Genomic DNA, 15,146 nt, shown 5'->3' with positions numbered 1-15,146 from the left:
TTCATATTTGTAAGGGCAAGCAAGATTATAGAAGCTATAATCTAATGACAGCTGACATGTACTCCCAGAACCTTGCTTTATGAACCTGGGAAGCTGGGGTTATTATGTCCAAGGCTATTGTATAACAGAGGGGAGCTTGCTGTCAGGCAGTGCGGTGGGCAGAGACACAATGGAAGGATAATTCATCAGTGGCACAATTCAGAATACCTAGCTATCAAATAAATCACAGGGAGAAATTCAATAAAAGTAGTAATTCTCCACAACATCAGGCATGAATTATCTAGCTACGGGATACCCCACTCATTTTATATTTATAAAGTTGCTGTAGTCTCAAGGTACTCCTGATTCCCAGAGTTAAATGACCATTACAGAGAGGACTCTGAGAATTTCCATGACTGGTTCTAAGCTAGCACTTCTAGGGATGGGCAGGCAATGCTGCTCCCTCAGAAACCCTCTAAGAGGAAAAAATGTGAGGATGGGGAAGGGAAGCAGGTTGTCCAGCAGATCAGTGTTGTTTTTCTTGTTGTTCAGTTGTTTTTCATTCCTGTCTGGCTCTTCGTGACCGCATTTGGGATTTTCTTGACAAAAATACTGGAGGGCTTTCTCATTTCCTTCTCCAGCTCATTTTACAGATGATGAAACTGAGGCAAACAAGGCTAAATATTTGTCCAGGGTCACACAGCTTGTAAGTATCTGAAGCCAGATTTGAACTCCAACAGATAAGACTTCCAGTTCCACACCCAACAGTCTATCCACTGCATCATCTCCCTGCCCTTTCAGGTTCAAATTACAAGGTGATAAGTTTCTGGAAGTGGCTTATACAAAGACAAAAATGAAACAATCTCTCATGGTTGTTATAGTCTACTGAGGGGGAGATTATTAAGCAAGGGTTTGGGGATAAATTTCTGGAATGTCATGAACTTATATGGGGGAAAAGGACACCTTTATTTTCACTAACCTCTGACTGAAATTTAATATTTCCTTCAATTATTTCAAAAAATTCTTCTGAGATGGGATCTGCAGGTTTCATCAGACTGCCAAAGAGGATCTGTGACAACAAAAAAGATTAAAAATATGGATTTAGACACTTCCTGGCTGTGTGACCCTGGGCAAATCACTTAACCCACGATTGCCTGGCCCTTACTGCTCTTCTACCTTGGAACCAATAGAGTATTGATTCTAAGATGGAAAGAAAGAGTTAAAAATCCCTTTACTAGAGAAGAGGATACAATACACATTTAAGTATTCTCTACCACAGTGGTGTCAAAACACAAATAGAAACAGAATTCTTATTGATCTGCACAGTGAGTGAGGAAACCACATATTAACCTGATCTGTGTTGTAGTGCATTTTTATTTGTTAAACATTTCCCAATTATGTTTTAGTTTATTTAGACTTATAGCCCAAAATTGACAATTCTGCTCTATCCCCAAGTATTTTTGTTATTCAGTCATGTCCAACCCTTTGTGACCTCATGGACCACTGAGTTTTGTCCATTGGATTTTCTAAGCAAAGATGCTGGAGTTTTTTGCCATTCCTTCTCCCAGGGAGCACGCCTTTTGTCTGGACTCTCCATGAAGTCCTGGCTCTCTTGGCTAATCTTGCATGGCATAGCTCTGTAATCCGATCAGCCTTCACAAGGCAGTGATCCAGGAGGAGACCCACAAGACGAGAAAACACTAATTACTTGGGGAATTGGTAAAGGCTTGGAATATGGGGCAGAACCTGAGCCACACCTCAAAAGAATCTCAGGATCTGGAAAAGTAAAACCAAATCAGGAGAACTGGGAGATCTGTATAAAGACAGAGATATACAAAAATGGAATGTCACATACCAACAACAGCCCGCTGATCAGGTTGACCATAATGAAGAATGCATGAAGGAGAGTCATATAAATTTAAATTAGAATAGATAGGCGATAGCCATGTTGTACAATGTTTTATATGCCAGGCTGAGAAGTTAATATTTTTTCCTTGAGGCCATGGGGAGCAATGGAAAGGGAGAGTGACAAGGTTCGAGATGTTTTTAAAGGATTTGTGGTATCTCATGGAAATTAGCAGCTCCATGATCCATTCCTTCTAGCTCTAAGATGGCAGCCCCATTTAATATAGCTGCCCTGGAGCCCCAATTTCATGCTGTATACAGTGTGGTATAGGTCCCACAAATCAAAGGTTGGGGGCGGGGAGCAGGATATTGCTTCAACACCAGTCACAAACCCCACTCTATAGCCAATGGATTTTGATTCCCCAAAGGAGACATAGACAAAAAAATCCTGAGAGTATTCTTGTAATTGTTGTCATATCTCCTAAAAGAAGGCACCCAAGGCGAAAACACTGGAAGAAATTTCCAGTAACTATTCTTAACTCTTCAAGGTGTCCACATGAGCTAAGAGAAAGTAATTTCTGGGAAAGGGAAATTTAAGCAGAAAAAGAAACCTGAAAGCCTGCCTAATTTGACCAGCAGCCGGTGGTATCATGCACTAATCCTTTTCCCAAGGCAGGTGCAACACCTTAGAATACCTTCTGACTTCGAATTTCTCTGAATAAAAAATTAATCAGCCTGTGGTCAAGCTGTTTTTGAGAAGCTTAGCTTTCTCTCTAAACTGTGAATCTGGTTCCTGGAAAAGAAACATTTATTCTTTCACCAGGCCAATCCTCAAAGGCTTTTCAGCTGGATGGACCTACCATCTGGATGGGACCCACCAGAATTGCTTTCAAGAAACCAGGCTCATTCCACACAATGATGAGGCATCGTAGTAGGATTTTACCACATGTCTATTGGCCCAAAACATCCTCTAATTATGCCAGCATTTGGGACTGGAATGCCACTAGAATGTAGACACTGTGAAACTGGTCCAGATGATGTTGAATTGTTTTTCAGTCATGTCTGATTCTTCATAACCCATTTTGGGATTTTCTTGACAAAGATGCTGGAGTGTTTTGGCATTTCTTTCTCTAGCCCATTTTAATGATGAGAAAATGGAAGCAAACAGGGTTTATATGATAGCACACATCTTAAGTACAAACAATGGACCCAAAGTGATTTTTTGTGTGTGTGTGTGGTTTGGTGAAAAGGCAACCAAGCACATCCCTAGAACCATTTCTTTCTCCAGGATCCATGATGTCTATAGTAGTGCTGTTTATATTTGGTGGCAAGTTGAGACACTTGAGAAGCTTCCTTTTTTCAAATTATTTGTCAGTGACTTTCCAGTTAGGTAACACAGTAGATAGAGTGCCAGGTCTGGTGTCAGGAAGACTCATCTTCACTACTTCAGATTTGGCCTCAGGTACTTAATAGCTGAGTGATCCTGGACAAGTCACTTAACTCTGCCTCAATTTCTTCATCTGTTAAATTAGCTGGAGAAGAAATGGCAAACCACTTTGCCAAGAAAACTCCAATTGGGCCATGGAGAGTGAGATACAATTGAAAAATGATCGGGCAACAAGAACGACAAAAAGTCGTGTTATATACAAGAAAGAATAATGATGGCTGTTTTGATGCTGTTTGAAGGTGTTTTGAAAACTAGATTGAGGAGAAGGGAAGCCATGATAGGATTTTATGCTTGGAATAATAATAGATTAAAACTGGTTTAGAATAGTAACTGAATTGCTTATTTCTATAATCACCGGATCATAGATTTGGATCTGGAAAAGACCTGAGAAACCAACCACCCCCTCATTTTACAGAAGAAGAAACCAAAGCCAGAGAGATTAAGTGTCTTGCCCCAGGTCACAAAGTTAGAAAATGTCCAAGGCATTTACTAAGTAAGCATTCTAAGGATAACTAAGTCTAAAGATTCAAAGTTAGGTCTTCCCAATTTCAGATCCAACACTTTAGCCATTGGGTTCCCTCATTGCAAAATCACTAACAGAATCAGACTGCCCATCAGTGGAACTCTGGCCTCCTCCACAGTGTCATTTGGACCTAGAACCAAACAATGAGTAGAGTTTTGCTTTTGTTTTTATTTTTCATAATAGATTTATTCATCCAGCTGGTGGTTTAAGAGATAGAATGCTAGATTTCTAGTCAATTGATCCGAGTCTGAATATAGCTTTAGACTCTTACTAGCTATTCGACCATGAGCAAGTCTCTGAATCTCTCAAAGCTCAGTCTTCTTAGCTATAGAATAAGGATAATAAAACATATTATTAATGAACATTAATAATACCCACACCTGTTGACTGAAATACAAGCTCATTTATGGAGGAATTGACTTTTTATATCACCAAAGTTTAGCACCGTTGCCCAGAGTAAGCACTTATAAAATGCTTTAGTTATTCATTCAACTATTAATGAGAGGTTAGGTCATTTTCAGGTTAGAATATTAAGGTTTGGTAGGGATTTTAAAGGCTGTTTGGCCTTGCAGATGACCATGCTGACCAGGGAATTAAGCCCACACACCTTCAGTATTTCCCTCCTCCTCCCATAATGTTTAAAAATTTTCTCTCAGTTCTGAAGAAATTAATTAAACAAGATAGGCTATTATGCATTCTTGTCACATCATCCCAGGGACTAAATTAACCTTCTGTGTAAATTGCTTATCCTTCGGAGTCTTTATTTTTAGCACTGAAAATATCCATTTGGCTTCTCAAGGCTTAAGACTGTATTGCAATTATCCCCTGGCTCTTGATCTTTGGAATCTGGGATTTGGGTCAGGAAACTCAAAGCAATGACATTTCCTTTCCTGTTGGGAGAATCTGTCAACCCCAGAACCACTTGCTCTTGGGGGAGCTGTTCAGTCCTGGTGCCCAGGCCTCATGAAATTAGATAGTCATCTCACCCAGGTGTACTTAATCTAGAGAGTCTATAGACTCCCCAAGGGGCCCAAGGATAGATTTCAGGGTTTCCCTGAGCTTAGATGAAAAATAAAGCATTTGTCTTCATTTTCACTAACCTCTAATTGAAATTTAGCATTTTCTTCCATTATTTTTAAATGTGCTTTTTGAAAAAGGGTCCATGGCACACAAAAATTTAACCACTGATTTAATCCAGTGGACTCTACCAAGAGTTGACCCAACATCCAGGTGTTTAATGTCCACAGATCTATTTAGAGAATAACCTGATATGTAAATAGAATGTAAACTGTGTGCTTTATCCTCCCCTTCAATTTTGGGAAAAAAATTTTTTGTCCCAATTATCTGGAAGGTTTTTGTTTCTTCTCTTTTCTCTTCTCTCTCCCTTCTCAGTTTCTATCACTGACCCAAATCTCCAAAACCTTAAAGAGAGATTGGATAGACAAGTTGAACCAGGAAAAAACTGAGCAGGAATAAATAGTGAGAGTTTCCAAAACATCTCACTGGACCATAAGGCTGAGATCTAATTCTGATCTTTTAAAGTTTTCTGGGAAAAACAAGAACAACAACAACAAAAGGGAGAAGTTGTGTGGCTTAGTGAATTGAGAGCCAGGGCTAGAGACAGAAGGGTTCTGGGTTCAAATTTAACATCAGACACTTCCTAGCTGTGTGGCCCTGGGCAAGTCACTTAACCCCCCATTGCCTAACCCTTATCACTACTCTGCCTTGGAACCAACACATCATATGGATTCCAAGACAGAAGGTAAGGTTGTTGGGACTTTTTAAAGAGTACTACTATACTTTTCATTGTTCTTCAGTTGTTTCAGTTGTGGGCTAACTCTTTGGTACCCCCTTTCAGGTTTCTTGGCAGAAATACTGGAGTGGTTTGCCATAGGGAAATTGAGGCAAATAAGATTAAATGACTTGCCCAGGGTCGCACAGCTAGGAAGTATCTGAGGTTAGATTTTAATTCAGGTTTTCCTGACTCCAGGCCTGGCATGTATTTAGGTTATTTCTGGGTAGAATGGAAATGTGTTTGTGCTTTCATTTATAGGTTAGACTAACTTGGGAGGGAGAGCAATTTGAGAGCGAAGCAAAGACATCAGGGTCATAATCCAAAGTAGTCACATCTTTCATATTATCCAGAATAGGAAAAAAGTGCTTTGCTTTGAAAACAGAAGACCTGGGTTAACATCATAGTTCCCTCATTTACTATATGGACAGTTTGGATCAATCTTAAAATAGTTTCACTTTTCTTAAATGTAAAACGGGGATCACTTGTACCTAAGTTGTAACCATGTGGTCAATTGGTATACTTGTTCCAAAGGACATGGTAGATTATAAAATCACATATAGATGTATGCTCCTGTTCGTGTGTGTATTTTTCCACAAAATCCTTAGTCTTTAAATTGATAAAAACTAAACCTAATATTTTAGAATACTTTGTATATCATCTGCTACTTAAAAAATTTAACATACATTTTATTTATGCCTTTTAATTTTACATCACAATCATTTATAGATATCTACTTATCCCACTACCCCCACCAATCCAGAGGCCAGGAATTAAATTCTCCCTTGCAACAAAGAAATCCTAATGAGCAAGAAAGAACTGTTATGTGACTTTGTTGGATGATACGATCAGCATTTTGCCCATATTTTCCTTCTCTTCTCCAATTGCATAGATTTCAAAAACCCAAAACTACCAGCTTTCCATGATGAGTTATCAGAGATCAATTGGGTTAAAGCAATCATTAGTATTTCAAGTACCCATGATTTCCCATCTGTCTGCAATTTAAGACACTTATCCTATGCTATTTTGATGTGGATACTATTGTTTTTCTTGTTATATTCCTAGAACATCTCTAAGAATGAGTAATTAGTGAATGGATAACAAAAATAGATATTAAGCCAGTGAACTAAAAATTCACATATTTTACTTAATTCCTTAGGTTTAACAGTCTACTATAGATTAGAAATGACAAACTAGGAAATGGCCTGGGAGAGCTGGGGAAACTACTAGATGTAGGTATCCTGTGAGCAGGAAGAAGTGATAGCTGATAGCCTGAAAGGGAACAAAAAAATATTATTAAAAGAGATTATCCATTTGTAGTAGGGGCAGATAGTATTATATAAGTCAGTATGCAATAAAATATGAAAGAACAATGAAATTATGGAATATTGTATATTTTATTTATTCTTACATTTCTGATGATGGTTATAAGGTATCATTTTTTAAAAATTACAAGTTAAGGGGGCAGCTGGGTAGCTCAGTGGAGTGAGAGCCAGGCCTAGAGATGGGAAGTCATAGGTTCAAATCTGGCCTCAGACACTTCCCAGCTGTGTAACCATGGGCAAGTCACTTAACCCCCATTGCCTAGCCCTTAACCACTCTTCTGCCTTGGAATCAATATTGATTCCAAGATAGAAGGTAAGGGTTCATAAAAAAATTATAAATTAATTCATAATGATGGAATTATCACAATAAAACATGAGTACAATGTAATTATGGAATATTGTTTATATTATATCTTTTATGATATTTCTGATGATGGTTACAAAGTATCCATTTTTTAAAATATATTATTTAATTCATATGATGACATTACCATCAAGAAAAAGTTAACGATGGGTCAATATAATCTACTTCAGTCAAGGAATTTTCCAAAAAATTTTCTTTCCAAGGTGATTAAAGATTTTTTAAAGAACAAATTTAATTTATTACAGAAGATTTACTTTATGGAACACATCATTTTTAGACAATGCTAGATGAATAAGGTAGTACTAGATCATGAATCAATATAGATCAACCTAATAGATAAAGAGCATGAACTTTGATTAAATGCTTACCTTTCTTCCTTCATTTTTCTAATCTTACAATATAATAGTATTATTTTCATATAGTTCTCTAGTAATTGCTAAATATTATGTACGGGTAACATCTTTCAAAATAAAAAATCTACCAAGTCTCCCCTTTGCCTCATTCAGACGAAGCAATTCACCCTGGTTCATGTGATAGTTGAGCTGATTGAGATCTCAGCCAAGATCCCTGCTTGGACTCTACTCCACACAGGGACACTGGGAGAGGGGAGGCACCTCCTTCTGTCTCTCTGCCATTCAAATCAGGCTAGGCCATGGGCTGTAGCCCTATTTTAATAAATATGGACACTGCCAACCCCAAGTAATTCCAATTCTCTCTATAGTGTTAAACTGTCTCACGAAAGTTATCGTGAAATTAGAAACATTTTTGCTTTTAGGAAATACTAACTGAATAAAGTTAAAATATCCCTTCCATAACCTGGAAAATGAGACTTTCTACAGTCTGTCTCACCTTTCTACCATTGTTCTCATTGCCTTTCCTGAAATCTGTGTCCTGGCCAAACTGGACTAAAAGTTCCCCAAACGATGCTTCATCCTCTATCCTCAAGACATTAATCTAAGCTATCTCTGGCCATGTGCTGGAGCTAGTTCTTATCTATTAGAGAAACCCAATTGGTGATTTTTCATTGTGAGTCATTTTTACTCTAGAAGTCAACAAATGCTACAACTTAAGGCTTGATTTATTTCTGAGATGGTCTAGATGTAAGAAAATGATGGAGAAAAAAGTAATGATTCAGATTAAACCCAAAAGTGTGCGCGTCTTTATTCCCCAATCCTCTCCCCTCCAGAAAGCTGGTTGTTGAGAGTGGTTATCTCCTGTATCCACCTCTCGGAATCTTTTTTACCAATCTCAGTCTAGGAGCCACCTCCTTGCTGAAACACTGCCTGATCAGTGCAATTGTTAGTTTCTTTCATACTTGTGAAATATAGACTTGTAACCTCTGGAAGGACATGGATGGTTGGTTTCTTTTTATTTGTATTATTCTAGGGCTTTGCAAAATGCCTTGTACAAGGCAGAAATTTAACAATAAAAAAGGAAAGCTGGGTGGTACAATGGACAGAGCACTGGGCTTCGAGAAAGGACGATCTGAGTTCAAATTCAGCCTCTTACTAGTTGCATTAACTACAGCAAGTCACTCCGTTTCCTTATCTGTAAAATGGAGACAATAATAGCATGTACCTTCCAGCAATATAGTAATATACAAAAATATTATATATATAAAAATGTAGTATATATAATATATAGTACATATATTTAAAATACAGCAATAATACTATATAATATATAAATATGGTAAAAATATTCTGAATTATGATATAATGTTATAGAATATATTATATATGATATATAGATTATATTGACAAAATTGATAGAAAATATATATATATTGATAGACTTGATAGATGATTAATAGAATTCTGTGCGTGCTGAGAACTAAATGAGATAATACTTGTAAAGCACTGACACATGATAGACAGCCCAAAAATACTAGCTATTAATAGTTAGTTTTTAAGTCATTTGCAGTCATATCCAACTCTTCATAACCCCATTTAGGGTTTTCTTTGCAAATATATTGGAATGGTTTGCCATTTTCTTTTCTAGCCCATTTAACAGATGAGGAAACCAAGTCCAACAGGGTTAAGTGATTTGCTCAGTCACACAGCTGGTTAATGTCTGAAGTTATATTTGAGCTCAGGTCTTTCTGACTCCAGACCCAATTCTCTATCTAATTTACCACCTAGGTGAGGAGGAAGAGGAGGAAAAAGTAGAGGAGGAGAAAGAGGAAAAGGAGAAGGAGGAGGAGGAGGAGGAGTAGCAACAGTAGTAAATGTTCATTGTTTTTTCCCTTAAACATTTTTGACACCCTTTGTTTTTATACCGTCTTTATCTAAATAGTTTCCTCAGCCCTCTCTTATGCTGCAAATCATCCCTCATTATAAAAAAAAGAAATAAAATAAAATAGAAAAACAGACAAATGCAGTTGCTCAAAGACAATCAATACCTCAAATCAACTGATCCTGACCTTAAATACAATTTCTGCTCCCATGGTCCTTTTAGTCTCCAGTGACTGTCCCCGACTTAAAATTGCTCTTAGATGTATCTCACTATCATTCCCGGAGACTTCTGTAGAACTAATTTGGGACTCTTGGAAGCAGGTTTTTCCTGAGTGCTAAATCCTTCCTTCATCACATTGGATAGAATCCTAGGAGTGCTGATATGTACAGTAATTTTTCTCTCATCCAGAAGTCCTTAAGATGTGTGAACTTAAAAATTTCTTTGAACTGTATATTTCAGTGTAATTTATTTCCTTTTGAAAAGTTATGTTTTATCTGAGAACGCTAGTTGGCACAATATTAGACTTGAAGTCAGAAAGACTTGAGTTTGGTGGCCTTGGGTAAATCACTCTTTATGCCTCAGTTTCATCTGTAAAAGGGGAATAATGATAGCACCTATTTCACAAGGTTGTTGCAAGGATCAAATGAAATAATATTTGTAAGGTGCTTTGCAACCCTTAAAGCACTAGTGAGATGCTAGCTATTATTGTTATTATCCATTAAAATCATCATTCTGAAGAATATCATAAAATTCACCAGATTACAAAAAAAAAATTTAAGTTAAGTTCTCTTGCTTTAGATATTATTTTCTCTTTAAACTGAAAATGAATTGTACTTCAAATGAAGTTTATATATATGAAGAGACAAAAGGAAATCCAGTCCAATCATTCTTTCCTTGATAACCATTCATTCAACAAGCATTTATTAACTATTAAATGCAAGGCACTATACTCAATGTTGTGAGAGGATACAAAGAAATAATTCCCCCCATTTCAGGGATTACAGTCTAATGAGGAAGATAATATGGCCTTTCCCCATCCCCCTTGCTATTAGTGCCTACCCTTCTGAGATCAACTTCCATGGTCTCTGCATATATTTTGTAGATATCTAGTTATTTCATGTCTTCTCCCCTGTTAGAATATATCTTCCTTGATGCCAGAAATTATTTTTACCTTTCTTTTCATTCTCATCAATTAGTAATAACAATGATGAGGAGGAGGATGATAATAGTTAATATTTATATGAAACACTTTTTTCTTGTTCAGTAGATTTTCAGTAATGTTTGACTCATCATTACCTCATTTGGGATTTTCCTGGCAAAGATACTTGGAGTGATTTGTTATTTCCTTCCTCAGCTTATTTTACAGATGAAATAACTGAGGCAAACAGGGTTAAGTGAATTTTGTTTCATATGGAGTAGGGAACTGGGCAGAGGAGAGGGAAGAGGAGAGGAGAAATTCTTCAATCATTTAAAAAAGTACTTATGTTGTTTCGAAATAATAAATTTGATTATAACACATGACCATTTTCAAATGAGCTTTTAGTCTAAAAACTTCTAGATTTGTTCATTTTATCAAAACATGTTATAATTATGACTCTGATTTTTGTTTATTGAATGACAATTAAAATTTTTTTTCAACATAAAAAGAAAAAAGCCAGTAAATGTCTGAGGTTGGATATGAACTCAGGAAAAAGAATTTTCCTGACCCCATGTCTGGTACTCTCCACTGTGCCACCCAGCTGCACCTACACCCTTTCCCGTTTTATATGATGTGTCTGAGCTTATATTTTGTTGGCATGGTCTTACAAACCAATGCTTATGGGGCAGATAGGTGATCCAGGGAAGAGAGAGTTCAAATCTCCCTTGAGATATTTCCTAGCAGTGTAATTCTGGGCAAGACATTTAACCTCAGTTTTCTCATCCTTATTCCTCTTCTGCCTTAGAACTGATACTTAATATCGATTCTAGGTCAGAAGATAAGAGTTTTGAAAAAGGAAAAGGGAAAAAAAAACAACCAGTGCTCCACTCCATGCAATGATGAGACATGAGTAAAACTTTACTGAAGGATAAATTTGCATGTGTAAAAGATGACGAAGAAGCTAGATGGTATACTGGAGAAATCTCTACACTTAGATTCAGGAAAACCTGAATTAAAATCCTACCTCAGACACTTATTACCTGAGTCAGTTATAAACTGGGCAACTTACTTCATTTCTTTCTTCCTCAATTTGCTCATCTGCAAAATGAGGGAAATAACAACATCTACTTCCAGGGTTGTTGTGAGGATCAAGCGACATCTATGTAAAGGATTTTTTCCCATTTTGAAATGTTATTTAAATGCTAATAATGATGCTTAGCCTGGTAATTCACTGAAATGTAAGAATCAAGAAGGCAACTCCACTCACCCAAGAAGTCGAAGGTGCTCTCTTTTTAATATATAACAGGATGACTTTGTGTGTTTTCTAGGCTGGAGCAGGAAATACAGACGCTAGAAAGTGAAGAGTCCCAGATATCTGCCAAAGAGCAAATCATCCTAGAGAAACTAAAGGAAACAGAAAAATCTTTCAAGGACTTTCAAAAGGTGAAGAAAATATAATTTCTAAGAATGTATCCATCCAGAAAAAATTATGGAATCATGGAATCTCAGTATTGAATTGAATCTCAGAGGCTGCCATGAATCCCCTTAAAAAACACCCAAGTGATATGTGACCTTTAATGTCATTTAATTATTATAATCAAGAAATATAGTAATGTAGTACTCATAGCATAGCATAGCACTCATAATGGGTGTGTGATGGGAAAGCTGGTCTGCATCAGGAAAGGTTTTAGTCCCTGGCTCTCAAAACATGCAGGTCATGAGTACCCCTTCTAAAAATACAGAGAAGTTTTGCAGCCACTTCACCAATTCCAGTGATCTCCAAAATGCTTAAATTGAGGGGAATCTGGGTAGCTCAGTGAATAGAGTGCCAGGCCTAGAGATGGGAGGTCCTAGGTTCAAACCTGGCCTTAGACACTTCCTAGCTGTGAGACTCTGAGCATGTCACTTAACCCCCATTGCCTAGCCCTGATCACTCTTCTGCCTGGTATTGATTCTAAGACAGAAGATAAGAGTTTTTTTTGTTTTTTTTTTAAGGAAAAGAAAAAGGGGGGAAATGCTTGACTTGACTATGCAAAAACAAAGTATCCATTTATGTAAAGTACTTGCTATTCATGCTTCATTCGCATGAAGAACAACGATTGTTTTATATGTAGGCCCGTGCAAATGTATATGGAAGGGACTTTCTGTATGTGTTATTTGCTTCTAATGAACTGTTCCTGTGCAATGTAGCTTCAGATATCATTGCTCATAGAGCAAACCTGAAATAAGTGGGAGCATTCGTAGGCTATTTTGAAACCATCCAGGGCATTCGGTTCCAAGCCACGGCAGTCTCTCAGCCAGAACCGTACCTGGCCCGAGACGCTGCAAGACAGCACTGTCTCTTATGGGAGCATCTGAATGTAGTCCTTGCTCCCTGAGTCGGGGAGTTCTAGGACACCGTAGAGCTAATAGCAACCACAAGTTACCTCAGAGCCCGACACCTCTGTAGTGAACCACAAGGAGCAAGTGGGGATACCAGGCAGCCTGGAGAGGGTGAATGGCCCAGGCCACAAATATGGGCCAGGTCAGAACTTCGGTGCTCATCCGTATCGGGCCTGTGTGCAGCCGGCGCACTTCTAACCCAGGCAAAAAGGAAGGAGCCCCAATCTCAACATCAGACAAACACAAACAACGTAGCCTGCTCATTGGGATTGATTCCTGGGGGGGAGCATCTGCCAAATGCTGGCTTCCATTAGAATTCTGCATCTGGGGCACACAGGGAACCTAGAGAAGTCAGGATTAAATGAAAGCCCTGGTGTTCTTCTGAGATGTAATGGCTTGTCCTACTTTTGTTTTCACAGAGCTTTTCCAATACGGATGGAGGTAAGTGTTTTCTTTTCCTACTTGCTTAAAAAAAAAAGAAAAGAAATGTTTAGATTATTATCAGATGAACTGCAAATTTGTGGAGTTTCAGGGAAGAGTATTGCTTTAGTAACTCTTATGGGAAGATGTGGTTTACTGGTTTGGAAGCATCTTAGAGTGAAAAAAAATAGCTGGATCTGAAATGCAACAATGTCATGCAGCCTGGGGCGGGGGGTGGGGGGATGGGGGTGGCTTTGAAGTTCACAGTATTATCTATTTGGAGGCAATTGTATCTTGGCTTATGTTATTATGGACTTCTCTGGGCCATGGTTTCTGATCTGCCAAATGAAATGATCAGTCTTCTCTAATAACCTTACCCACTCCCACCGCCAGGCAAGTAGAGGGAACAAATTAAACTATTCCCACAAATTACTTGAGCTTCTCCCAAAAAGTACTTAGTAAATATAAGATGATAGTCTTGGTGGCATCATCCTTTGTTGTTGTGATTGCAGTTTCCTGATGGTTGTGGTTCTGAGTATTTTCCTAACCCCCAAAAATGTTGAATAAGAACTCTCTGATATTCATCTTGGTCTCAGCCTTTTCTAAGGTCTCCTTATTTTCCTTCCTTGCTTCAAAAAGTCATTTTTTGAACATTAAAGGGCATTTGAACCTAGCAAGAATTTGAGCTCGATATAAAGGGTTGGGGCTCTAGGAACAGCCACCAAATTCTGCCTTTTGTTGTTCTGCTCCCCCATTTTGAGCAAGGAATAGCAAAATACTTTAACCTCTTCCACTCTTCCTCTTAAGGCAAAGCACTAAATATCCTCAGATTGACATGTGGATGTTATAAATCATAATCTTTATAGAGGGAAGAGCCCGTGGAGACCATCTAGGCCCCTCATTTTACAGAATTGAAAACTGAGGCCCAGAGAGGGTAGAAAGCACCTTAGAGATCATCTAGTCCAAATCTGCATCTTACAAAAGAAAACCAAGGCTCAGAGAGGTTGACTGGTCCAAGGTCACAAAGCTAATAATTACCAACACTGGGATTCAAACACACATCCTTTTACTTCAAATCAACCCAGTGCTCATTTTGCCCATGCCTCTTCTCATTTCTCTTCTTTTTATTCTCCTCTCTTCTTCATTCCTGGGGAGCTTTAAAACCCCTGAACCTTTTCCTTTCTCTTCCTTTGGGGTTTTAGGAAGGAGGCATATGTGGAAGGTAGAGAGAAGGGTCCTAAATTGTTCCCAGTTCATTTCTCTGCCCTATCTAATATGCTTATAAATCTCTGAAAAACGAGTAGTTTTACATTTTCACAAAATATTTCCTACCACATTTTTGAGATACTTGTAAAGTAATTTTCCTTTAAAACATATACACATGTACACATGTTCACATCCTTAGAGCTAGTCTACTGTTTCCACATTAGTTTATTTCATCAATTGATCAAAAAAGATGTATTAAGCACCTGCTTTATGCTAGACCTTGGGGATACAAAGACAAATTCAACTGGAGAGAGAACATATATTTATCTGTAAGTATAGATGGTCACACAAAAGGTACCATCCGAATGCTTTTTTTAATGCTCTTTGGAAACTTTTGGAAGAAAACTTCACAAATCAACTGTGGAAATTGAGATTTGTGATACATCTACTTTTAGTCAAAATAGACTAAAATATTTGTGTTTCTGCAAGT

At 37.7% G+C, this 15,146-nt stretch overlaps 1 protein-coding gene across 8 annotated transcripts in view; it reads left to right on the top strand.

Annotated features, from left to right (window-relative positions):
- Nucleotides 1–15,146, top strand: part of PALM2AKAP2 (PALM2 and AKAP2 fusion) — a 532,659-nt gene that overhangs the window by 222,410 nt on the left and 295,103 nt on the right. For all 8 annotated transcript variants that reach the window (NM_001370845.1, XM_007497892.3, XM_007497888.3 and 5 more), the window contains 2 exon segments: nt 11,977–12,091; nt 13,450–13,471. In NM_001370845.1, the coding sequence (NP_001357774.1) occupies nt 11,977–12,091; nt 13,450–13,471 (137 nt within the window).

This window comes from Monodelphis domestica, chromosome 7, assembly GCF_027887165.1.
Source record: "Monodelphis domestica isolate mMonDom1 chromosome 7, mMonDom1.pri, whole genome shotgun sequence".
NCBI lineage: Eukaryota > Metazoa > Chordata > Mammalia > Didelphimorphia > Didelphidae > Monodelphis > Monodelphis domestica.
The sequence above is the reverse complement of the archived record's forward strand: the minus strand, read 5'-3'. Positions and strand labels throughout refer to the sequence as shown.